At 40.8% G+C, this 25883-nt stretch overlaps 1 protein-coding gene across 4 annotated transcripts in view; it reads left to right on the top strand.

Moving 5' to 3' along the window:
* Positions 1–25883, top strand: part of TBCD (tubulin folding cofactor D) — a 259864-nt gene that overhangs the window by 7361 nt on the left and 226620 nt on the right. For 2 of the 4 annotated variants that reach the window (XM_084646625.1, XM_084646628.1), the window contains exons 1-8: positions 1474–1624; positions 2310–2528; positions 13392–13442; positions 13665–13762; positions 15355–15456; positions 19071–19217; positions 19998–20053; positions 22917–23049. In XM_084646625.1, the coding sequence (XP_084502751.1) occupies positions 2336–2528; positions 13392–13442; positions 13665–13762; positions 15355–15456; positions 19071–19217; positions 19998–20053; positions 22917–23049 (780 nt within the window). In that variant the 5' untranslated portion in view covers positions 1474–1624; positions 2310–2335. Of the gene's footprint in view, positions 1–1473; positions 1625–1697; positions 1718–2309; positions 2529–13391; positions 13443–13664; positions 13763–15354; positions 15457–19070; positions 19218–19997; positions 20054–22916; positions 23050–25883 lie in introns of those variants that run through there. The other 2 variants (XM_084646627.1, XM_084646626.1) reach the window with 2 other exon arrangements.

Consider the following 25883-nt stretch of genomic DNA (forward strand, 5'->3'; position numbering starts at 1 on the left):
CAGTTTTTAGTATCAGCACAATGACATTTCTTCCCCCCGAGCATGACTGTATGAAAACAGTTCATTTTATTTCCAGAACTGAATATGATTTGGCTCAGGATTGGACATTGTCTTATTCTGTGCTAAAATATATAATGCATGTTTCTGTATGGACTAAACATCTATGTAGATAACACACAACTGCTCATGAAATAGGATCATAAATGGAGTGATCTGATTGTCTGCTAGCCATTCTGCTTACAACCTATGCAGAGTGACTTCTGAGACAAACTCTGTGCAGCACTTACTGGCATGAGCAGGGTTCTGCATTTGCTGAGCTGGACAAAGCTGCTATCTTGGGACCACAGACCTCCTAGTGTGAATTTTGGATAGTTTAATAATGCATAGCAAACAGGTCACATGCATCCAGAGCAAATCCAAGGCTTGATAGGGAAGTTCTACAAGTAGGTTGTCTACCAGCTGACTAATAGGCTGGCAGACACCACACTGTTTTTATTGGAGTGTAACAGTATTAGTTATAACTGATTAGCTCAATCACCTCATATAGCATGTGTACCCGTTTCCAAAAGCTGTCAAAGAAGGGTTCTGACTGATGGGTCTGCTTTCTAACACCTGGCATAACCGCTAAACTAGAGGCGGATGTCCCCCAGAGCTAGGGGCCAGGAACACCTGAATTTTAATGCCTGCTTTGACAATTTCAGAGTAACAGCTGTATTAGTCTGTAACCGTAAAAAGAAAAATAGTACTTGTGGCACCTTAGAGACTAACAAATTTATTTGAGCGTAAGCTTTGGTGAGCTACAGCTCACTTCATCGGATGCATCCAATGAAGTGAGCTGAGCTTATGCTCAAATAAATTTGTTCATCTCTAAGGTGCTACAAGTACTCCTTTTCTTTTTGCTTTGACAAAGTGATATGGCAAGTGATATGGGCCAACATTTTCATAAGGGTCAGTGAATGTTGGTGGCTCAGTTGTGGAGCACCCAGCTTTGAAATACGTAGGTCCTGATTTTCTGAGGTGCTCAGCGCTGGCCGCTCCCACTGACTTCAAATGTAGTTGGGGATGTGTGGCGTTTCTGAGAACAGGGCCCAAGGCATCTCAAACCGGGCATCTAGAATTATCAAATGCTGGATGGAGGCCTGACCTTGCATGTGCGGAGGGGGGAGAACACCTGCCTGGCACACAGAGCCAGTGTGAGGATTACATAGCTAAGGGGGGACAGTGGAGTGGCTGCTAGCTCCCCCAAAGTCACCAACGTTTCAGGCCCTGGAACTGTGATACAAAGGAAAGCTCACAGCGTGAGGAGACATTTAAGGCCGCCCCACACTGCTTTTGTCTGGCAAGCCCCTGTTGGTCTGAGACAGGCTGTTCCCACAACCCCACCCCCTCCATGCTTGTGAGTGGAGCTCATGGAGCTGGGTCTCTGCAAGGCCCGCCTACTCCCCGCCCTCTCAGCTGCCGCAACACGGAGAGGAGTGGCCGCGTTCAGGAACTGAGCCGTAGCTGCGTTCTTCTGTTCCGCGCGGCGCCCCGTAGCCGGGAGGCAGGTCGGCCAGGGCTGAGCACGGGAGAGGAGGATTCTGTCCGCTGAGAGGCCCCTGGGACCGGAGCAGCGGTTGCTAGGGTAACGTGGCAGCTCCTGGGCCCCTGGCTCTGGACTGCCCCAGCCAACGGGGACGGGAAGCCCCGCCCGTGGCTCCGGGTGCAGCAGCTCCGCGTATGGGGGCGTGAGGGGTCCCCGGGGAATGGGGTAGCGGGAGATGGAGCTCTCGCTCCGGTAGTGATTCCCAGCCCTGCGGGGCGAGCCGTGGGAGTTCGGGACACGGCGGGATGGGGTAGGGCAGCGGAGCAGCCGCATCCCGCGTGTTGGGGCTGCGGGGAGGAGGAGCCCACGAGAGAGTGACCTGCAGCGTGGGCGTGGCTCCTGCTGTAAGATGGAGCGGGAGTCAGCCAGGGGAAAAACGGCCCCTGGGGCGGACGGCGGCTCTTTCAAACCTCCTTCCCCAGCTGTGGGATGCTGGTCTAGGGGTGCTGCCACACCCCTGGCTTATATCCAGTGTTTACAATTTGGTGCAGTGGTTCTCTGCACCAGATTGTTCCAGCACCCCTGAGTAGTGGCTCCTCTTTCAGTCCCACCCACCCCTTGGCATGGGATGTTGGGTCTCAGGGGATGGTGACCCCTCCTTCAGTCCTGCCCACTCCCCCCGTGGGATGTTGGGTCTGGGGTGGTGGCAGCCCCTCTTTTATATCACCCTGCTGGATGTGGGTTTAATTAAATTGTAAATGATTATTTGCTCTTATGTTACCAGGGAAGAATTGGCTGCTCTCTTTGGAAATGGCTTTGAGTGAGATGAACGGGGATGGCTCTGAACAAGAGGAAGGAGGATGCCAGGAGCCAGATGTCATTGCCAGGGGAAATATATTGGAGAGTTTTGCAGAGAGTCAGGAAATCAGAGGGTTAATTAACAGCCTGAAAGGAATATATGAGGACCTGGGAACACGAGAGGTGACAATTGAAAAATTCATAGGTAAGTTTTCTTGGTTTGAAGATGTACAACCTATAGGGAGTATATTTTCATGTTGGTTGAAATAACCTCATAGGACAGTGTAAACAAATGTTTTTACACCAATTCTTGCTCTTACAATTATTCAGAGGAAGATTAGTTTTATTATTTATTCACTTTACCTTCCAGATAGATGTACCAAGCTTATTAGTCATGATAATGGGAGTCAGTGCTCTCTTGGCTGTCTGAACAGTCATATAGCACAAGATCCTCTCAGTGTATCAAGTTTCAGAGTAACAGCCGTGTTAGTCTGTATTCGCAAAAAGAAAAGGAGTACTTGTGGCACCTTAGAGACTAACCAATTTATTTGAGCATGAGCTTTCGTGAGCTACAGCTGTAGCTCACGAAAGCTCATGCTCAAATAAATTGGTTAGTCTCTAAGGTGCCACAAGTACTCCTTTTCTTTCAGTGTATCAAGGAAACCATTCCAGAATGAACAAGCAGTAGGTTTAGATATATATTTTTAATAATTGACTTTAAGGGTGAATTGGACTTGGTCCTAGTCCCACTGAAATCAATTATCCTTGGACTTGGTCCTAGTCCCACTGAAATCAACGTAAGCAGGAAGGGGACCTTTTTAGTTAGTTCCTCTCCTTGTAATACTGCTGTTTGATTATTGGTTTCATGAAATGAAGCGTTGCCATCTAGCTGTTAAAGCACAGGTCTTGGAGTTGGAAGATGTGAGTTCTGATCCCACTTTAGCCACTTGTCTGACTGAGTTGTCTCATGATTGGATTATTCTTGTTTCCAAGTACTGACAGCATGCTTGTGACTGTACAAGACAATTGACAAGTGCTATGAAAAGCTTAGTCTAGGAGGGGCATAGAAAGTAGATAGTGTGAGGCCCTGAAGAAGGAGTTGGTTAGGTAACTTTCCTCAAACTTTAAATTCTGTTCATTTGTTTTGGGGTCTGATTGCTAACAAAAGTAGGTCTCTTGGAGGGATTTGAGGAAAGGGTTGCCCTGGTATCAGGGGTGTGGGAGGGAATTCAGTGCATAGAGGATATAAAGATGGATAAAACGATGAGCATGGAATAGAACATCAGAGTGGAAAGAACATGGAAGTAAGAGTTCATCGTTGTGTTAAGCAGAAGGAAAAATATGCTTTAGAAAAGAGCCTTTAGAAATATCATATTGCCTCTATCCATGGTACTCCCAAATCTTGAATACTGCATGCAGATGTGATCACACCATCTCAGAAAAGATATATTGGAGTTGGAAAAGGTTCAGAAAAGGGGAACAAAAATGATTAGGGGTATGGAATGGCTTTCATATGAGGAGAGATTAATAAGACTGGAACTTTTCAGCTTGGAAAAGAGACGACTAAGGGAGGATATTATTGAGGTCTATAAAGTCATGAAAGATGTGGAGAAAGTAAATAAGAGTTGCTGATCATTTGCAACTTCCATTGAAGTTAACAGGAATTGTAGGTGCTCAGCAATTCTGAAAATAAGAACTGTGTCTCAAACTAGACACCCCAGAATTAGTGGATGCTTTCTGAAAACTTGGGCCTTAGGTCTTGTGTGTATTTCCCTATGTGTAAAATATGACTAATATTTAAATATGTCATGGGGTATTGTGTAAATTAAATCACTATTATATGTGAGATGGTTTGAGATCCTTGTATAGAAGGTCATGTAGGCGTATAGAGTTTATTAGGCAGCTACTGTGATGAAATTAAGAGAAATATCACAGAGCAGTGACAGTTACCAAAGGTGATACCTACAATAAAGATACATGATGGAGATATCAATTGGCTGGGCCAGATTGTCATGACACACATTCAGCTCTGTACAAATATGGAAATAGTGAAGAAGTGACTTATTTTCTCCAGCAATTATTTAGATACAGTCAAGAAAACATTATATTTTTGGCTTTTTAAAATATTATTCCAGAGGTTGTATGTTGTCAGGGCCGTCCTTAGGATTTATGGGGTCCTATGCAGTATTATTAAACTGGTGCCCCTATGCCCGATGGCAGCCCAGGCTCACAGCCTGAGGGGGGGCGGGGAGGGATGAGGCAGCAAAGGATAGCAAGATGCCCGTCCTGCCTCACGGTGGCGGTGAGTCACAGTTCCCCCCAGAGACCCCGTACCCTCTCTGTCACACAGAATGGACATGCAGAAGATACCTAATTAAAAGCACTTATTGGGAATAAAAAATCAGTCACAGATTTTTTGATATGCCCTGAAGTTTGTCAGTTTTATTTGCAAAAACTTTGTAGTAAGGGTGAGTCAGCTGTCTTGCTGAATACAACATTAAATATTATGGAATACATGATGCAGCTCTTCTCTGTTTTACATTTTCTTAATCAGTATTTCTAAGCTGATTTTATATTTTAAATGTACTCTTAAGCCTTCATAAAGTAATCATTCCAGATTTCTACGTATTTAACTCACTGAAACAAAGACGTTATTTTAAATCAGTCACAGAAGTTTAGTGTGTTCATAACAATGTTCATTGGTTTTAGAAAAAGGGAACACTAAATTAGTTTGTGTGATCTCCATAACAATAGACATGTTTATGAAATTTCACCAACTTTAAAAAATGTTTCCAAAGATTTTAGGCGTAACAAAGGATTTTATATCTTACTAAGGTACTGATTTTGCTGGAGGGTTCTCTTAAAACTAGTTCATCAGATAGTCAGAAGTAAAGAAAGGGAAACTCTTTGTCCAGCTATCTGGAAGGAAAGGGGTGTTTTCCCTTTAAGGGCTCTCTTCAGTGGGGGGTGAAGGGAGAAAGAGATGGACAGGAAGACTTTAGAAGCAAGTGTTTTTTTTTGAGTAATTAAAATGTGTATTTTGGATAAGGGTGGTCTTTTGAAGGATTTATTTAAAAAACGATATGTCTGAAGATTCAAGCATTTAAGGCTAAAGACGATTGTGCATCTAAAAATCTATGCAAGGATTTTTTAGAGATGTGATTTTATAATCTTCACCAACTCACTAATGAAATATTTTTAAAGCAAATTTTAAACTAAGGTCCTGTAGACTAACATGTTCTGAGTAAATGTTACAGTAATGTGCAACTGTTTTTGTCAGAAACTGACAGTATATACCTGGGGTTTGGCAAGTGCCTGGTAAATGGCTTCATTACCCTTTGACAGGTTTCAGAGTAACAGCCGTGTTAGTCTGTACTCGCAAAAAGAAAAGGAGTACTTGTGGCACCTTAGAGACTAACCAATTTATTTGAGCATGAGCTTTCGTGAGCTACAGCTCACTTCATCGGATGCATACTGTGGAAACTGCAGAAGACATTATATACACAGAGACCATGAAACAATACCTCCTCCCACCCCACTCTCCTGCTGGTAATAGCTTATCTAAAGTGATCATCAAGGTGGGCCATTTCCAGCACAAATCCAGGTTTTCTCACCCTCCGCCCCCCGACACACAAACTCACTCACATTTATGCTGGAAATGGCCCACCTTGATTATCATGCACATTGTAAGGAGAGTGGTCACTTTGGATGGGCTATTACCAGCAGGAGAGTGAGTTTGTGTATGGGGGGGTGGAGGGTGAGAAAACCTGGATTTGTGCTGGAAATGGCCCACCTTGATGATCACTTTAGATAAGCTATTACCAGCAGGAGAGTGGGGTGGGAGGAGGTATTGTTTCATGGTCTCTGTGTATATAATGTCTTCTGCAGTTTCCACAGTATGCATCCGATGAAGTGAGCTGTAGCTCACGAAAGCTCATACTCAAATAAATTGGTTAGTCTCTAAGGTGCCACAAGTACTCCTTTTCTTATTACCCTTTGAGTGGCTCTTTAATAGTTTCAGTGTTGTGCTAATAGGTCTGGCAGGCTGGAAGGCTTTTTCACTTTTAAGTACTAGATCCCCTCCAGAGGAAGACTCACCAGGCTGCAGCAGCCAGCTGTGGGAGTCTGCAGGAAGGGTCAGAACAGGGATAGGAAAGCCAAGAGGGTGGACACTAAGACCCAGTGGTACCCCAAATTTTCAGGTGCTCTATGCAGCTGCGTATGTAGCATATGCCTAAGGAGGGCCCTATATGTTGTTTTGACATAATTACTATTGAACATACATTCCATGGAAGGTTTCAGAGTAGCAGCCATGTTAGTCTGTGTTCGCAAAAAGAAAAGGAGTACTTGTGGCACCTTAGAGACTAACCAATTTATATGAGCATAAGATTTCGTGAACAGTTCACTTCATCGGATGCATTCAGTGGAAAATACAGTGGGGAGATTTGTATACACAGAGAACATGAAACAATGGGTGTTATCATACACACTGTAAGGAGAGTGATCACTTAAGATGAGCTAATACCAGCAGGAGTTGCGGGGGCGGGGGGGGAGGAGAACCTTTTGTAGTGATAATCAAGGTGGACCATTTCCAGTACAAATCCAGGGTTTAACAAGAAAGTCTGAGGAATAGTGGTGGGGGGAAGGAATAAACAAGGGGAAATAGGTTACTTTTTATAATGACTCAACCATTCCTGGTCTCTATTCAAGCCTAAGTTAGTTGTATCCAATTTGCAAATTAATTCCAATTCAGCAGTCTCTCGTTGGAGTCTGTTTTTGAAGTCTTTTTGTTGTAATATTGCGACTTTTAGGTCTGTAATCGAGTTACCAGAGAGATTGAAGTGTTCTCCGACTGGTTTATGGATGTTATAATTCTTGACATCTGATTTGTGTCCATTTATTTTTTTACATGGAGACTGTCCAGTTTGACCAATGTACATGGCAGAGGGGCATTGCTGGCACATAATGGCATATATCACATTGGTGGATGTGCAGGTGAACAAGCCTCTGATAGTGTGACTGATGTGACTAGGCCCTATGATGGTGTCCCCTGAATAGATATGTGGACACAGCTGGCAACGGGCTTTGTTGCAAGGATAGGTTCCTGGGTTAGTGGTTCTGTTGTGTGGTGTGTGGTTGCTGTTGAGTATTTGCTTCAGGGTGAGGGGCTGTCTGTAAACAAGGACTGGCCTGTCTCCCAAGATCTGTGAGAGTGTTGGGTAGGTGCTATGTATGTATGCATAGTAACCCTAACCCTAACCCAACCTTCAGGATAGGTTGTAGATCCTTAATAATGCGTTGGAGGGGTTTTAGTTGGGGGCTGAAGGTGACGGCTAGTGGCGTTCTGTTATTTTCTTTGTTGGGCCTGTCCTGTAGTAGGTGACTTCTGGGTACTCTTCTGGCTCTATCAATCTGTTTCTTCACTTCAGCAAGTGGGTATTGTAATTGTAAGAATGCTTGATAGAGATCTTGTAGGTGTTTGTCTCTGTCTGAGGGGTTGGAGCAAATGCGGTTGTATCGTAGAGCTTGGCTGTAGACAATGGATCATGTGGTGTGGTCAGGGTGAAAGCTGGAGGCATGTAGGTAGGAATAGCAATCAGTAGGTTTCTGGTATAGGGTGGTGTTTATATGACGGTCGCTTATTAGCACCATAGTGTCTGGTTTGAAGGTATACATTGTCCCCAAATGTGAAATAGTTATGGGTGAGGACAAAGTCACAAAGTTCAGCCACCAGGTTTGCTGTGACATTATTGGGGATACTGTTCCTGATGGCTTGTAGTCCATCTTTGAGTGGAATGTTGGTGTAGAGGGCTTCTACATCCATAGTGGCCAGGATGGTGTTTTCAGGAAGATCACCGATGGATTGTAGTTTCCTCAGGAAGTCAGTGGTGTCTCGAAGATAGCTGGGAGTGCTGGTAACATAGGGCTGAGGAGGGAGTCTACATAGCCAGACAATCCTGCTGTCAGGGTGCCAATGCCTGAGATGATGGGGCATCCAGGATTTCCAGGTTTATGGATCTTGGGTAGCAGATAGAATACCCCAGGTCGGGGTTCCAGGGGTGTGTCTGTGCGGATTTGTTCTTGTGCTTTTTCAGGGAGATTCTTGAGCAAATGGTGTAGTTTCTTTTGGTAACCCTCAGTGGGATCAGAGGGTAATGGCTTGTAGAAAGTGGTGCTTCGCAGCCTCTTGTTTGTATTCTGACCTATTCATGGTGACAACAGCACCTCCTTTGTCAGCCTTTTTGATTATGATGTGAGAGTTGTTTCTGAGGCAGTGGATGGCATTGTGTTCTGTGTGGCTGAGGTTATGGGGCAAGTGATGCTGCTTTTCCACAATTTCAGCCCGTGCACGTCGGTGGAAGCATTCTATGCAGAAGTCCAGTCTGTTATCCTCGAGTCCAGTCTGTTGTTTTGACCTTCAGGAGGAGTCCACTCAGAATCCTTTTTGTAGCGTTGGTAGGAAGGTCTCTGTGGATTAGTATGTTGTTCAGAGGTGTGTTGGAAATATTCCTTGAGTCAGAGACGTCAAAAATAGGATTCTAGGTCACTGGAGTCTGGATTTGAAGTCAATCTCTCTGGTCACGCGATTACAGACATGAAAGTTGCGATATTACAACGGAAAAACTTCAAATCCAGACTCCAGTGAGAGACTGCTGAATTGGAATTCATTTGCAAATTGGATACAATTAACTTAGGCTTGAATAGAGATTGGGAGTGTCTAAGTCATTATGCAAGGTAACCTATTTCCCCTTGTTTTCCTAACACACCCCCTCCCCCCCATGTTCTTGTTAAACCCTGAATTTGTGCTGGAAATGGCCCACCTTGATTATCATACACATTACATAAGGTATTACCAGCAGGAGAGTGGGGTGGGGGGAGAGAAAACCTTTTGTAGTGATAAACACCCATTTTTTCATGATTTGTGTGTATAAAAACAAACATCTTCTGTATTTTCCACAGTATGCATCCGATGAAGTGAGCTGTAGCTCATGAAAGCTTATGCTCAGATAAATTGGTTAGTCTCTAAGGTGCCACAAGTACTCCTTTTCTCCTTACAGTGTGCATGATAACACCCATTGTTTCATGTTCTCTGTGTATATAAATCTCCCCACTGTATTTTCCACTGAATGTATCCGGTGAAGTGAGCTGTAGCTCATGAAAGCTGATGCTCAAATAAATTGGTTAGTCTCTAAGGTGTCACAAGTACTACTCCTTTTCTTTTAGTGAAATATTCCTTAGCTGTGTATTTCAAGAGTTTACAAAAAGTCTGCCATGCCTGTTTAATTTGTGATATTCAAAGACTGATAACTATATCAAACTAAAGCCAGTTTTTCATCCATTAAAAGGGATAAAGTAACACTAAACTTTAGAAAGGGAGACTTTGGTAAAATGCAGACTAGTCAAAAAGGCCCTGAAGTTAAAAGTAAAAAAAGTAAAATCTTTGAGATGACATGGATGCTACTTAAAAAACAAAACCAAACCAAGAAGAGCCTCAGAAGGTATGCATGTTGCTGAACAAAACAGGAACCAGACAGGCAAGTAGTAAATCAGTGTGGCTAAATGGGAAGGTCTGAGAAGCTATTCAAGCCAAACAAATCCTTTAAAACTTGGAAATCTGATCCAGGTGAAGCCCACAGGTAGGAACATACTGTACAGCATGCGGTATATGAGGGAAATTAAAGGACCAAAATGGATTTTGAAGAGCCAGTAGCTAAAGTTGTAAAAAAACCCAGAAGATTCCCGAAGTATTTCAGAAGTAGGAAGCCTGCAAAAGAATCGGTGGGTCTACTTGATAAAATTCAGCACTGACAAATAAAAGGTAATGCACTTTGGAAGGAATTACTAGAACAACTCATGGATGCTTGCTCGGTTCTAAATTAACTGTAGATGCTCAGGAAAAAGACTTGGTCATCATTGTGTACAGCACACTGAAAATCTCTCTTCAGTGTCCTTTGGCAGTCAGAAAACATACTACAAGAACAAGTGGTTGTCCTGTGAATCTGAAAGGTAACACATGTAAGACTGATAAAAAGAAATATCTTTTTTACACAATGCATAACCTGTGGAACTTACTGTCAAAAGGTATCACTGAATCCAAGAATTCAGCAGATTTAAAAAACTGATTAGACACTTTGTGTGTAAAATGAGAATTTTCTACAGTTACATTAGGTAGGAAAAACATTATGCGGGATCTAAACCTTTGTGCTTCGGGGCATAAACCAACCAATAACTGCCTAATGATAGGAAGAAACTTAATCTGTGGGCAGAATATTCCATAATTGTCCATTATAGGGCTTTTTGACACTGTCCTCTAGAGCAGGGGCTCTCAACCTTCCCAGACTACTATACCCCTTTCAGGAATCTGGTTTGTCTTGCATACCCGCAAGTTTCACCTCACTTAAAAACTACTTGCTTACAAAATCAGGCATAAAAATACCAAAGTGTCATAGCATACTATTGCTGAAAAATTGCTTATTTCCTCATTTTTACCATATAACTGTAAAATAAATTAATTGAAATATTAATTTTGTACTTAAATTTCAGTGTATAGTATATGGAGCAGTATAAACAAGTCATTGTCTGTATGATGTTTTAGTTTGTACTGACTTCACTAGTGGTTTTTACGTAGCCTGTAGTCAGACTAGGCAAATGTCTAGATTAGTTGATGTACCCCATGGAAGACCTCTTTGTAGCCCCAGAAGTACGTGTGCCCCTGGTTGAGAACCACTGCTCTAAAGTATCTGGTGCTGGGCATTGTCAGAAGCGGGGTACTGGACTCCATGGGCTACTAGTCTAATCTGGTGTGGGAATTCCTATGAAGATCTATCCAGTGGTACCAGTTTAATTTGTTGAACACTAAAGAGTGAAATTATAGCATGGAAAAAAACTATTTTTCCAGTTCACTCTTTCTAACATGATTTTAGGGCTTGTTTCAAGTTGCTGGATAGCATCATGGGCATGCAATTTGTCAGGGTACTGAGACTCTGTACACGCTACCACTGTCTATAGTATAACTTATGTTGCTCATGGGTGTGAATAAGTCGTGTCTGCCCCCACCCCTCCAAGTGATGCAAGTTACACTGACCTAAGTGCTGGTGTGGACTGTGCTATGTCGGCAGGAGAGCTTCTCCCATTGACATGGCTACTGCTGCTCATGGAGACTGGAGTAATTAAGTTGACAGGAGATCTCAAGCTACCGTTGACTTCAATAGGATATTGGCCTTTGTAAGAACTGCAGAATTGTGATTGTTGGTAATAGATAAGCATTGTGTTACCATATCAGTGGAGTTATAGGCGTGAAAATAACAATATTAGTGGATTGGTTTAAGTTGGTTCCACAGTGCCATCTAGTGGTATTTTTAGTACAATGTTGTTAAACTTGCATTGCATCTAGGTCCTAACAATTGGTATGGTGAAGAGAGTTAAAAACACAAGGGGAGGAGCAAATGAATAAAGAGCAGAATGGTTTGCAGAAAAAAGAAAGGGTTAGAAGGATATTATTTTGGTTTTAAAGGACAAAAGAGTACATTTTTCCTAAGAGAGATAGAAGAATAACCTGATGGGGTGAGAAGGAAACAGCCAAAAGAAGAAACGATATATTAGAGTGTAGTGAGGGGGGAAAAACAACATCGTTTAGGCCAGTGCTACTCAAAGTGGTGGTCTGCGGAGTCTGTGAGTCATCGGCTGCCGGTCTGCGCTCACATTGGGGGGGAAAAAAATTGCTGGTCCCACATATCAGATAGCTTGAGCAGCACTGATTTAGGCTATAACTTGATTTCCCTGGCAGCTATGTCATATAGTAATATTATATGTTACACATCTCCGTCTCAGCATGGTTCATTATTGCTGAGATGATCCAGTTTTGCCTTCCAAATGTGAAACAATGCAGTATTGTCTTCTGAAGTCTGCCATCAGGCAGGCAGCTTGAAATAGTAGAGGTGTGAACTGCACAAAGCCCACATCCTGGCTTGCACGCATAGCCAGAGTAGCTGAGCTGTATGCTGAAGAGTTTCTCCAGCCTGGAGAGAAGACATGGTGGAGCTGCTCCATGGCTGCTTTCTTGTGTCCACTTCCCGAGCACTGGAGTAGCCTCTCGTATGTGATCCATTGGTTGCTGTTGGATCTGCATGATAGTGGCTCCAGCAACCTTTTTCCTACCCTGCTTGGACTCTAGAAGTCTGTGTATGAGGATTTTCAGCTGGAATCAGCAGCTGTTGATGGTGAAGGACCGAGTAGAATGCAATAGCCTTGAAGATAAGTGGGAAAAGGAGTCTGTCAAGGGGACGAGCAATGGGAGGGGTGAAAGGGGAATAAGTCTGAGCTATTGGGGTGCAGGATAGGGCTGTTCTACTTGCAGCAGCTACAGTGCACACTCAGTATAATGGTGTCCTTCATTTGCAGTGCTCTATTAGAAATATATGGCTGACTGCTTGATCTTGGGAATGGAGAACTATAGTGAGATCAGCAAGTTGAGGACAGCAGCACACGGGGTGGGGAGGTATAATAGTGACCTCACTCACATCTCTTCATCTCTATGCTTATAGGTTTTTCCTTTAGCAATGTGGAAGAGGCCTAGAGGGAACTGCATGGGTCTGTGGTTGTCTTTACTACGAACCTCATACTACATTAATGGACAGGATGCATGATACTGGTAACCTCTCTGAGAATTTTGCACTCTTTGGTACTCTGATACGCAGTAGAGGGCAGTGTCAGCATTTAGCCATTAAGGTGGAAACACTTTAGTATGAAGTTTTGTAGCAGGGAGTATATTTAAATAAAGTTAACACTTTCTGCACTCTAAAGATATGTCTACACTACGAGCTAAGGATATGATTCCCAGCTCACGTACACATAGCAGCACAGGCAGGCGCTGAGTACGTATCCCAGGGGTTCAGGCAGGTTTGTGCTCAGCGCAACTAAGCTGTGCCTCCACTATCCATGCTACTGCGGCTACCCTGGTATTTATATAGGTGTTTTCGTGAGGTGGACGTCACACCCCTACCTCATAGTGTAGATTTAGCCTAATTAAGGACATCTCACTTGAATAATTTAAATCTCTTTTTTTCAGTTATAATGGACAAGTACCAGGAACAACCTCACTTGTTGGATTCACACCTAGGTAGGAACATCATCTCTATGTTTTTTTGTGAATATTTTTTGACACAAGCTGCTAAACTGAAATGATTCATGTTTGCCTTGTAAGCCTGCTGTGGCTGGTGTTAAACAGTGTGCAATGTACTGTTATACACCCACTGCCTAACTTTTTGTGATTAGAAACATGCGAGCTAATTCGAATGCTTCCTGTGTTTTGTTTTCTCCCCCACCCTTCCTCCTTCTCTAGAGTGGATGATGCATTTATTGCTGGATGTGGTGCGGGATAACAAGTCTCCTTCTCCACTAGTACATCTGGCTTTTAAATTTCTTTACATCATTACAAAGGTATAAATGAGTTTTTTTTAATAATGTAGAAACTTTCATCAACTTATTTGTTGGTTAAGAATTACTTACTTTCTTAGAATATTTGGAGTGACTTTATATTTCAAAATATTGCAGTTGAGTTTTGAATGAAAAATAACACAATGTAGTTTTCTGACTTATACTGTTGTATTTTAGAACATGTTAAAATAGATTTTAAAAGATCCTAGAAGGTATTCACTCATATATATATATATATATATTTTTTTTTTCATAGTGTCGATCACAGCTTAATAAAGAGTGATTATCTTATGGGCACCTCCCCTCCCATTTGTGGCCATGAGGCTCACTTCCCCCATTTGCAGTCCCATAATGTATCTATGGCTGCTGCAGCAGCAGTTCTCTACATGCAAAGTATTTAGATATGTTTAGCTGTCTTTTAAATGTGATAAGTGTTCAGTCTCTTTTTGAAAAAAGATACATATACTGTGTGCTTGTGTTCTTCATTTTTATCTCTTGTTCCCATCTGTTCTGTTTTCTCTTTTTTCCATCTCCACCCTTGCTCATGCTTTTTGCTGCATTCCCCTCCTCTTCTTTCTCTGCATATGTTTCTCTGCTACTTGGGCCCTTCTCTCACAGACATTCTAGTCACACTGGTGAATCTGATCCCAGCATGTGAATTTTGTTTCCTCTCTTCCTCCTCTTACATAGCTGTGGTCCCTAGTGCAGGGGACTAAGTAGACTCTTCCTTCCCATTTCCTGCTGATTTGCCTGTTTTTACGGGCCCTTCTTTGCACTGATGATGCTGGATAACTGTAGAAGCAGTTGGAAACAACAAGTTGGTACCATGTGACCTATCACCTCTCAGTGTTGAATCATTGCAGTACAAGATCTTAAAATCAGAGAAGACAAAATATAAAACCTTTGTTCAGCAAAAGTGTTAGTTGCTCATGAAGCTCAAAGTAGTAATTCATATGATTTTCCCACTAGTAGGGTTGCAGACTAAGTTAATGCTGAAGTAGTCGGGGCCAAATCCTAGTCATTTGGAGTTCACCTTTGACTTCAGTGGGGCTAGAATTTGGAGACTCTAGAATGGTGTCCATTTTGTATGGCAGTGGCATGTCTCTCCATTACTTGAATTTAAGAGCGACCTTGAGACACCCACTCAGTGGATGGTATCATGTAGGTGGTGTTCTGACTGCTCATCTCTTCAGTTTGCCTGCTGTCTTATTAGCGGAGGGGCGGTAATGGTATGGTCATAGTTCTGGTTGGGAGGGGTGGAGTGGAGAAGAAATTTTGCCATAAAAGTCGAGCAAAAGAAGGGATGATGGAAAAATGTCGTGGATCTCACAATTACATGGTTTTGTTAAATTCTGCCACTGACTCTAAATTACTTGGTGAAAAATCAAAAGACAGGTTATCTGTCAACTTGTCACCCAGTAACAGCTTTAGTTAGTAGAGTTTGTGATATGTAGTATTTTAAGATATTACCAGTTTATTTGAAAGTTAATTCATATCACTACTGTACCTACTGAACATCATATCTAAGATGCTTCCAAAAGTCGTCTTTGTATTATTTTCCTTGGACATGTTTTATTAAGTTGTTTCTTTGGTAGGTACGAGGGTATAAAATTTTCCTCCGACTGTTTCCTCATGAAGTAGCTGATCTACAGCCTGTCTTGGATATGTTTGCAGATCAGAATCCTAAGGACTATGAGGTGAGATTCCCCCCTCCCCCCCTTTTGTTTGTTTTAAAAGAAAAGCCAAAGAAAGTATTGTGCAGAAATGAAAATGGAGCAACATAGCTTGATGCAATTATTCTTAAACTGGATATAAAAGTATATATTTATATGTCACTATGTATCATGAAACACTTAAAAATGTCAAACTGGATAGCTAGATTTAACATTCTGAAGTATCCTTTTCAGAGGAAAAATGTGGTCTTACTAAAAGATGCTCTGTTGGATTTTTCCATTTTTATTTTTGGGAATAGGGAGGTGTGTAGGGAGTTTTGAGTGTTAGTAAAATTGGTGTAAACACCAACAAAAGAAGATGCAAGGGCTAAAATAAACTATAATGGACAAGGGTTAAACTAAATTTAAAGGGAAAATAGGAAAGGGTTAAATACTGAAAAAAAATTAAGTAAGGGGCAGAGAGAAAATAGGCAAGGGATTAAGGAACAATTAAAAAAAATTTCTATCCCAGATAAAGGGGGTTTATAGTTATAATTTGTTACATCGAAATGATGGAAAATTGTGAAAATAAAATCACAGAAGACAGGATAGTTCAGTCCTGTCAGATTGTAAGCTCTTAATTCCTGTCCAGACAACTCAGCATCAACTGAGTATGTTTTAAGCCCTGTGCGGATACAAAATGTATATCCGCAGATATAAAGCGGATATCCACGGAGCTGCAGGGCTCTACCTGGAACTGCAGCGGCGAAAGCAGCAGCATGTCGGAGGCCGCTGCTGCTTGTAGGAGCCAGTGTCTCAGGCGGGCAGCTCTTCCTGTGTGGCTGTACCGCCCCCAACCCCACCCACTGGAGCGGGCACCAGGCTCACCGGCAGCTGTCCCTTTTTGCATGTGTGTGCAAGTGGCTTGCATGCTCTCGGACAGGAGATGCAGACTTCTCTGTGGAAAGGACTCTTGTCCGGGAGTGTGTGAGCCCCCCTGGCAGAAAACAAATGATATTTTGGGGACATTGAGGAAAATCATAACGTATCTGGGCAAAACAGATCAGTTACATTTTTCGACTATTGAGTGCCCAGTCTTGGAAAAAACCCAAAACGTTAAACTATTTATTTGCTGGCATCTTTTGTCTTTTCACTGAGGAGTAAATCCAGGAGACTGAGTTCTGAAACTGTGTTATGAAAAGGCAAAAAATGATTTTGCCGTGTAGCCAGCTGATGCTATGTTTGAGATTGCTGAGAATGTTCTAGGCAGGAGAGTCTGTTTGCTTATTTTTTTTTTCTTTCTGTCTAACAAAATGACATGGTATGAACTGTAGTTCTTGAATTCCTGCCAAAGGTGGTGATTAAGTTCAAATTTGTGCTGTTTGACCTATAAATGAGGAAAACTATACAAATGTCTTATTGAGATTGAATTTTTTTAAAAAAATACTTCCTTTATACTACTCAAGCAACAAGGCTCATCAGTATGAAACAGTGAATTGGATTGCATTGGTGCTCAAAATTTACATGAGCAAGTTGCTAATTATTAATAATATTTATTGTTCCTGCCTGTGCTATGATACAGTATACCGTTGTTATTGACCAACACACAATGGTAAAGCGGTCAAACATAGATGTGGGATTTTTATTATATCAATGTTTTGTTTAAAATACAAGAAAATATTTTCTCTCAAAATTGGCAATTTCTACTAAATTATTCAAAGATACTTCTTAACACTTTAATCTGTGAATAAGTATCTTTCCAGATCATAGAAATACGTATATAAAGGATGAATTTGGTTGCACAGTAAAACCTTGATTTCTCAAGTGATTATATTGGGGAAGCATAGACATGAGAAGTTATGAAAAGGTTGCAGATGTTTTCTCTTCTTGTTACTCATTTTCAATTATGTAGGAATTGCCCTTTAGTGTTTAAAGAGACATTATCAATTTAAACCATACTCTTGTCTGAAAATGTTTTGTCTACTGTTCTTACAAGTAACATCTAAAAATACTGTAAGAGATTAAAGTAGAACACATTTCTCTTCAGTTTTGTGGCACGTGACAATGTCTACATTAAATTTCATTTTTACTCCTGTATAATCAGTTCCCCTACTGTTTTTGTTGGTCTTTCACACAACAAGAATAGAGAGAGATGATTTTTTAAAAAGACCCAAACAAACAGGAAAATGGCGATAGCTAATTCATGTGATTTTTACAGGGACACTCAGGACAGGTGTGGTACCTGACACTACTTTTAAACTAATTTTTATAAATTTGCTAGATTTCAACTTGATAACAACTTTGACAGGGATCCCAGAGGGGCCACCCTGAGATTGCTTAATCAGGGCAAACTGCAAAGAATGGGGCAGATGATCCCAAAAACTGGTGGTTATTCTAATACTTAGATTCACCAAACCAGCAACAAAACAGCTTCTACAATACCTTACTAGTTACTGAGAAGCTAGAAATACAGTTCTGTTAAAGCAACCCAGTCTTGGGCTCCCACCCAGACAGCCAAGTCAAATATGAGGATTACTGACAATCTTGTTCATCATATGAAAAGTTCTATCAGTCCCAAAGGATCAGATACTTTTCCTACCACGTCAATGAATATTTCAGATCTTACCCAAATACACGCTTACAGCCAATTCCTATTAATGAAACTACAATTGAAAAAGAAAAGAGAGCGTATAGGTTAAAAGATCATTATACATACAGACAGGAATAAAATTCTTAGGTCAGTTTCATTCTGAGGTCAAAGCTTAGGTGAGCTTTAGAGTTGCGAAGAGTTCTTTCAGAATTAGTTCCATAGGTTGTAGTCCAGTATCAGGGTGATCCAGACTGGAGCCGGAGACCTCAGTCTTGTGACTGAAACTTCCCTTGATAATGCTTAAGCAGATTTGAGATAACAGGATCAGGGCCCTAGAGTTTGTTTTATAGTTCTCTGGCAGCCTCTTGATAACCGGTATTCCTTGGGTGAAGCATTGTTGCTTTGAAGTAAGACTTCCTATTTCCTCTTCACTGGTAATTAGCTGCATTGATTAGCATACGACAACTGCCCATCTCCAGCCATTTACAGGTAGTTTACTACAGACTTCAAAGAGAAATAAAGACAATGATATTGTTACACCCAAACTTCATCAAAATGTTAATATTCCCTTTTGATCTTTTAATCAATAGAACATAGTGACAGACAGGAACTGTCTGGTTACGTTGTCAACATCTAACAATATGTATGTACACGCACAAAAAATTACAATCATTATCTACTAATATGACAGGTTTCAGAGTAGCAGCCATGTTAGTCTGTATTCGCAAAAAGAAAAGGAGTACTTGTGGCACCTTAGAGACTAAATAAATTGGTTAGTCTCTAAGGTGCCACAAGTACTCCTTTTCTATCTACTAATATGTCTCTAAAGGTTGAATTTGGGTCATTTTATCCTGTTAGTTGCTTAACCCCTTCTGGCTCAGTGTCACAGTAGTTCTTAGTATTGGGGTGCTGCCACACTTCTCTCTCCTTCGGTATTCTAGGGCATCTCATGTCTGAATGGCTTTCCCTGTATAGTTAGGTTGCAAGCTCCTGAGAGCATGGGTTGTGTCTTTGCTCCAACAGCGTATTTGGAGCAAACAAAGTTTGTTTTATTATATTTTTTTCCTAGACGTGGGAGACTCGCTACATGCTCTTGTTGTGGCTCTCCATGACATGTCTGATACCTTTTGATTTGGCTCGTCTTGATGGAAATATCCTTTCTGAAGAAGGACACACTCGAATGCCAATAATGGATCGCATACTCAAAGTAGCAAAAGTAAGTGCTGCTTGGTTTTGTACACAAAGATGTCACTGTATTTTATTATATGTGATACATTTTGACCTCTTAATTTTGAGGCCTCATTTTGCTTATGTAATACGAAAGGGTTTAGCCCACAGTTGCAAATCCTGCATACAGTTTTTTCCATTCTTTAATGTAAGAAGGAAATTAAGTTTTTCATTCTTCTAAACTGGTAGACAATTTAATTTTAAGACTATGTAGTTTAAATGCATATTTTGTTAGACTAATTGATTTCAGAAATAAATGGGTAGTGTTTTCATGCTATAAACCCAGGTTAGTCAAATTACAGTCCTAAGTTTATGACTAGAGCAAACAATGATATATGAAATAGACGTGAAAAAGTGCTCAACAGGCTACAGCCAGCTTGATTGAAAAGTAGCATCTGTGTAGATAAACTTTCCCACAAAGTTTAACCTGATGTAAATTGAAATGGTTAAGTTACAAATCCCTTCAGGATGGTTTTATAATAGCATCAAAAAATGAATAGCTGATGTTGTTGACATTAGTCTGTATTGCTTTAATGCAACAGTATAGAAAAGATGATCCCACTTTCAAAGACATTGACATGGGAACTTTGATTTCTGGCATGTGGCTTGCTAAATGGAAAGTTGTTTAAACTTCTTTCTTTCATTGGCTCAGTCTAATGTTCATAAGAGTAAACATTAAGAAGTACGTATTTTCAAACCTGTTGTGTAGTTTTATTACTAACTCTGTCTCTGCAAATGCTTTGACAATTAATTTTCTTTTTACCTTCAGTCTTACCTGGTTGTCAGTGATAAGGCTCGAGATGCAGCTGCTGTACTGGTTTCCAGGTAAGTCTTGTGCTGATCTTGGCAAAATGGAAAGTGTTTTAATTTCTTAGCTTGAAAAGATTTCTATTGGCAGTACTGGGTGGACTTACAGTATTGGTAGTAGTACATGGAATACTAGTATGAATGTAGCCCCAATATATGGTGACGAAAAGTCATTGCCATAAGGCAGCTGTTTGGCCTATCTGAAATAACTTCCTGTATGAGAGGAGAGGTGTCTATCACAGTTGATGCTTTTAGCAGTCTTCATCAGTACTGCCAAGAAAATGAAATTTGAATTACATTCTCTTGCCTGTAAGGAGTGCTCTTTAGTATAGGATTCAGAAAGGGTGGAAAATCATTCCCTACGGCTGCTGGTTACATAGTATATTATGTGGATTATGAGACGGTTTCTGTTTTCTGTTCTTTTAATCTGGCACCTTCTTGGAACACTAAATTCATGCAGATGGACTAGTAACATTAAATTTTGTTCTGTGTAACAGTACTTTTCTCATCTTTCTTCTCCCCTCCCCCAAAAAGTAGTGCTGCTGTTTTCTTTGTTTTTTTTTTACTGTCAAAGAAGCCTTAAAGTGAGAATTAGACATAGGATGTTGGAACATCCTAACCACTTATCCTACATAACACGTGTTCAAGCACCAAATAAGCTGGCCTGTAAGGAAGGTACAATAATTCTCTGTCACAGAGCTATAGGATTGAAAGTTTTTCTCTCTCATCAACAGAAGTTGGTCCAATAAAAGATATTACCTCACCTACCTTGTCTTTCTAATAAGCCAGTGGATGTATATTTGGTACTGACGGTAGCCTGTCATGTTTTCTTGTTCTAGTCCAGGGGTTGGCAACCTTTCAATGAAGAAGAGCCATTTTTTTGTTTTTGTCTTTGACCAAAATATTTCGAGAGCCGTATCACACGCAAAGCTACTTGTAGAGTTAGAATTTATCAACTAATTATAATTAAACAAATTAAAGTTATTACTACTCACCAATACTTGTAATGCGACTTCTGCCATTTGAATTTGAATATAAACAGGAGGGGGCTGGAGTGCAGGAGGTGGTGCGGGCTCTGGGAGGGAGTTTGTGTGCAGGAAGGGGTTCTCACCTGGGACAGGGGGTTGGGGTGTAGGTGAGGGTGCGGGGTGCAGGCTCTGGCTGGGAGGCATTTGCCACAGGCGGCTCCCAGTCAGCAGCACAGCAAGGCTCTGGCCTCATGCCGCTCCTGGAAGCGGCTGGCTGCTGGCACGTCTCTGCATGCTGTGCGGGGGAGGTGGCTCCGTGCGTTGCCCTCAACACCATCCTCACAGCTCCAATTGGCCAGGAATTGGCCAATAGGAGCTGTGTGGGCAGTGCTTGCGGGTGCGGGCAGCGCACGGAGATCTGCTGCCCCCCTCCCCCCGAAGGGGCGCGCAGAGATGTGCCAGCAGTCAGCCGCTGCTGGGAGCAGCATGGGGCTAGAGCCTTGCTGTGCCGCCGACTGGGAGCTGCCTGTGGTAAGCGCCTTCCGGCCAGAGCCTGCACCTTGTACCCCCTCAAAAAACGGCTGCCCACCAGGGGGCAGCCAAAGATCCGCATCTGGCTCCGGAGCCTCAGGTTGTCGACTCCTGTTCTAGTAAATTTTGAATGTGCACTCCCACCCTGCCACTTCCCAAAAAAACAAACCTAGCTCTTCAAAAGAGCTAATCTGCATCTTTTTTAATCCTTGCCCCCCCCACCCCAAATTTTTTTTTTAAATTCCATCCACCCCTTTGGACTGTAAGTTCAGTTACTATAAGGCATTCATAAAGATGAGTTATTCATGAAAAGAGAGTAGTTTAATAGTTGGACTGAATCTAATGTCCAATATGACTTGCCAGTAATACAGTACATTAATGTAAGTTTCAAGCACCTGCTAACAGGATGACACCACAAAGAAGCCCTGTGTTTCTGTGCAGGGTTCTATTCTGCCCCCTTGTTGTCAGTCCCGCACCACCTTTTCAGTTAAAACCTAATTTGCATATGGATATGCACTCATAACAAATACCAGATAATTGAACTGGAGAACATTCTGAATATATTTTGATACACAGTTGGATCTATTGATTCTTAATGTAAGGTTGTATCATTAGCAAAATTATCCTTTGGAGATAAATTCCAGTGACTCTTTGCCTTACATTTTACTTGGGAGGGAATTTGATCACATGGTTAGTATACAGATCAGGGAACCAGGACCCCTGGAATCCGTTTGTCTGTGGGACTGTGGATACTTTGCTTTGTGGCCTTAGGGAAGTTGTTGTGACTTTTCTGAGTCTGTCTGTTTCTCTGTAAAATGGGTATATTACTATATCTCTCAGGATGTGGTGAGGATTAAATCATAAAAGGTTTTTTAGATGCTCAAATAAAGGTGCTACAAATACAGATATATTACTTGCAATATCTAAGACTAACATGACTAAACTGCTGGTAATTAACACTGAGCAGTAGTGACGCATCTTACAATTTTTGATCAAATTCTTCAAATTTGCAGAGGTTGATCATTTTGTTTTGTTTGAGTGCAGTGGCTTCCCATAAAATTGAAACGAAAAATAATGGAAAGCATCTTTTTGGGGATTCCTGAAAAATCTAACAATTTGTAGTTCCCGACAGTTAAATTGATAAATTTCTTAATTCCAGTTACAGGATGGTGCATTGAAATGAAATACTATAGGTTAGGACTTCATTTGGAAATGGTAGGGTTAAACATCTGACATTTGGAATGTTCATACCAAAAATGTCTTGGAAAATGTCCATTTGACTGTTGCCTTTAGGAACTGAAATCAGTTTGGGTAGCAAGGAAAAATAGTTACTAATTGGATTGCTCTGAATGGGTAACTTGCAATGTGTTTTTCTGTGACAGGTTTATTACCCGCCCTGATGTCAAACAAAAAAGAATGGCAGACTTCCTGGACTGGGCCCTTTCAACATTATCTAAGTCCTCCTTCCAGACCATGGAAGGGACTATTGTAATGGATGGCATGCTTCAGGCCCTGGTAAACACTGTTGATACCATAAAAGATCGTCCAAGTAAATTAATGCATTTATAGTGTTTTGTTCCACAATGTGCTATTGCTGGTACTAAAATACATTCCTGTTAAATTTTTAAGACGTCCAGAATTTTGTTTGTATATATCATTTGGGTTTCTATTAGAACACTTCTAAATACGTGACTTCCTTAGTGCAGGTTCTATCATTGGGGAATCACTTTTTTTTTTTTTTTTTTTTGCCATTGGCAGATAAAATAGAATATAAAAGTTGGTACCCATCCTAATTTTTAAAATATGCATTTGAATACAAAGTGGTCATTTCCTGATTCGTCATTTATTTCTGGTTTGGTACAAAAAGCTAAAAAAGTGGCGTAATAGTGATATTAATTGACAATGTCCAAAACGGAAAGCCCAGGATTTTCAAAAGTCTGTGTCCCCTGTAAGATCATTCAGATTGGATATCTAAAATTGCTAGTGATTTGTGACAGGCTTTGCCCAGTGTTCTGTTGAACTGGAATAATGATCTAACCATTTTTAACAGGCTGTTTTATTTAGACTGTCTTTGAATAATCCAAAAAAGAAAACACATGTTATGTAGTATTTTTGCATTAGTCTGTTTTTCAGCTGTTACTTCCTCCAGTGACATTGCTTGCATTAAATAGTACTAACAGAGCCCATAAATTGAAGGGGTTTATTCCAAGATTGACATTAAAGACTAAAATATTTTTTCTCCTATGAATCGTATATTAATTTCATATTGTGTCTAACTGTAACCATGCTCTTTGTCAGTGATCTTTTGGGTGATTGCACACTCCTTTCATATGTACAAATGTCCAAGATATCTTATGTAAATAAGATCGTGTTTGTGGTTTATCCTTATTACATATAGATGCTTGATGCAACATTTTACAATATACAATGTATTGTGTCTGGTGTTTTTGGTGCCCAAATATATTGGAGTGTGTTTTTTGTTTTGGTTGGCTGTTTTTCATCAAAGCTGAAGTAACATAAGTGCCATTAAATAAAGTGTGGTGTTGCATAGTCTTATTGGATTCAGGATTTGCCTACGTGCAGTGAGACTTTACATAACTTGCATAAATTTGCCACTCCCAAATACAGCGCTGTATGTTTGTCATGGTGCATTACTAAATATTGAAGCAAGTTTGTGGGGCTGTAGTTGACTTTTTTTGGTCTTCGCTTGCATCCCCAATTCAGGAAAAAATGACCCTGAGCTACATTTAGAATAACTTGTGTTAAGCCTTGTTGTTCAAGAAAGGGGAAGTATTGCTCCGTAGGCATTGCAGTGCTTTTTCAAAAGAGTTAGAGAACAGTGTTTCATCATCTCCTTGTCAGACCTGGAAAAGCAGACTGTAGACTGTTCTGAGGTGCATGATGAAACTTGCAGGGTGTATATTACATTTAGTGTTTTGTCATTCCTTTGAGTTTGGGTTTGGCTTTGGCTTTATCCACCTGTTCATTAATGTGTGTTAAGCGAAACAGGTGAACACTTAACAAGTAGAATCGAAACCAGAGTATGATTTAATCCCTGGAAGCAACAGGTTTGATATGATTTATTTTCTTCCCCTTCTGGGAAGGGAGCAAGTGTTTGGCAAATTTATGTCGTGTGTGTTCTACTGTTGGTAATTTACATTCAAATCATTATTGACATTAATTGTTTAAAATGCCCTTAAACGCTTCAGGATTGAAGGCAAGAAAAGGTTTAATATCAATTATAGAAATGAGAAACAAACGGACTCAAAAGGAAGAGAGGTTTTGTGAAAAAATATTAATATCTTAAAAGTAGAGTAGAATATGAGTAAATGAGTATTTCTTTCAGGAAATTCATTTTAGGAAGCTTTACTTTGTTTATACTGCACACTTGTTAAAGTAAAATCATGAGTCAAAATATAGGTTTTCCTTCTCCCTTGGAGAGGCTATATAGATTTCTTCGTACTATTCCCCCTAGTTAGAATTTTGTACAACTGATATTCAATAAATCATTACTGGATGGCGTGGAACAAAATGCAGCCTTGGCATGTGAGCACTGAGATTGCTTAATAATCTCCAGAAATCTTTATGCTATCCTTTTTGACTGTTATTTTGTGATGATAGCTCCACCTGCACAGTTTCCCTTGACTGTGAGTCTGTCCCATCCCAAATAAATGAGCAAAGACCACTCCCCAATCATGCTGAATTAGCATGATAGTAATTGATTCTGGTAAGGGATGGTCAGAAATTTATTACCCTTCTGGAGCAAAGATGAGAGAAGGACAATTCCTTTCCTGGGCTGCTTCTGGGGTAGGGCAGCTGTGTGGTGTCCCAAACATAGAGCGTGTGTGTGTGTGTGTGTGTGTATATAATTAATATATATATGAGAGAGAGACACACACACAAACTAGTCTTAAATATTTCTTCTATGTAGAAGTCATAGGTTTTTGCATATTCTCTGGAGAAGAGTAATCTAGCATTACATCTAGGCTCTTGTTTGTCAAGTGAGGCAAACTACTCTCCTGGTTTATATCATCACTGGGAAGATGATGAAAATGCTTTTGGAGGTTGGTATTCAAAGAATGTACTTTGGAACTTGCTTTTAGTGGGCTTGGATATGGCAAGACTGTTTTGAATTAGAATGAAACTCACAAATTGTTTCAGTGCATTGCAGTGTGCAAGTTTCGATTCTAGTTATCCTAGAATCCTCCACCTACTGCAAAAACTTTCTCTTTGTGTGTGGGAAAACTTTGGCTCTAAGAATATTCCACTTATCACACACAAATGGGGGAGTTTTACATTGCTTCTGTTTAGTCTGCCTCTTCATGGATTTAAATTTCAGTGACTGGTTA

Source organism: Lepidochelys olivacea (genome assembly GCF_965140295.1).
Source record: "Lepidochelys olivacea isolate rLepOli2 genome assembly, chromosome: 14".
Classification (NCBI taxonomy): domain Eukaryota; kingdom Metazoa; phylum Chordata; order Testudines; family Cheloniidae; genus Lepidochelys; species Lepidochelys olivacea.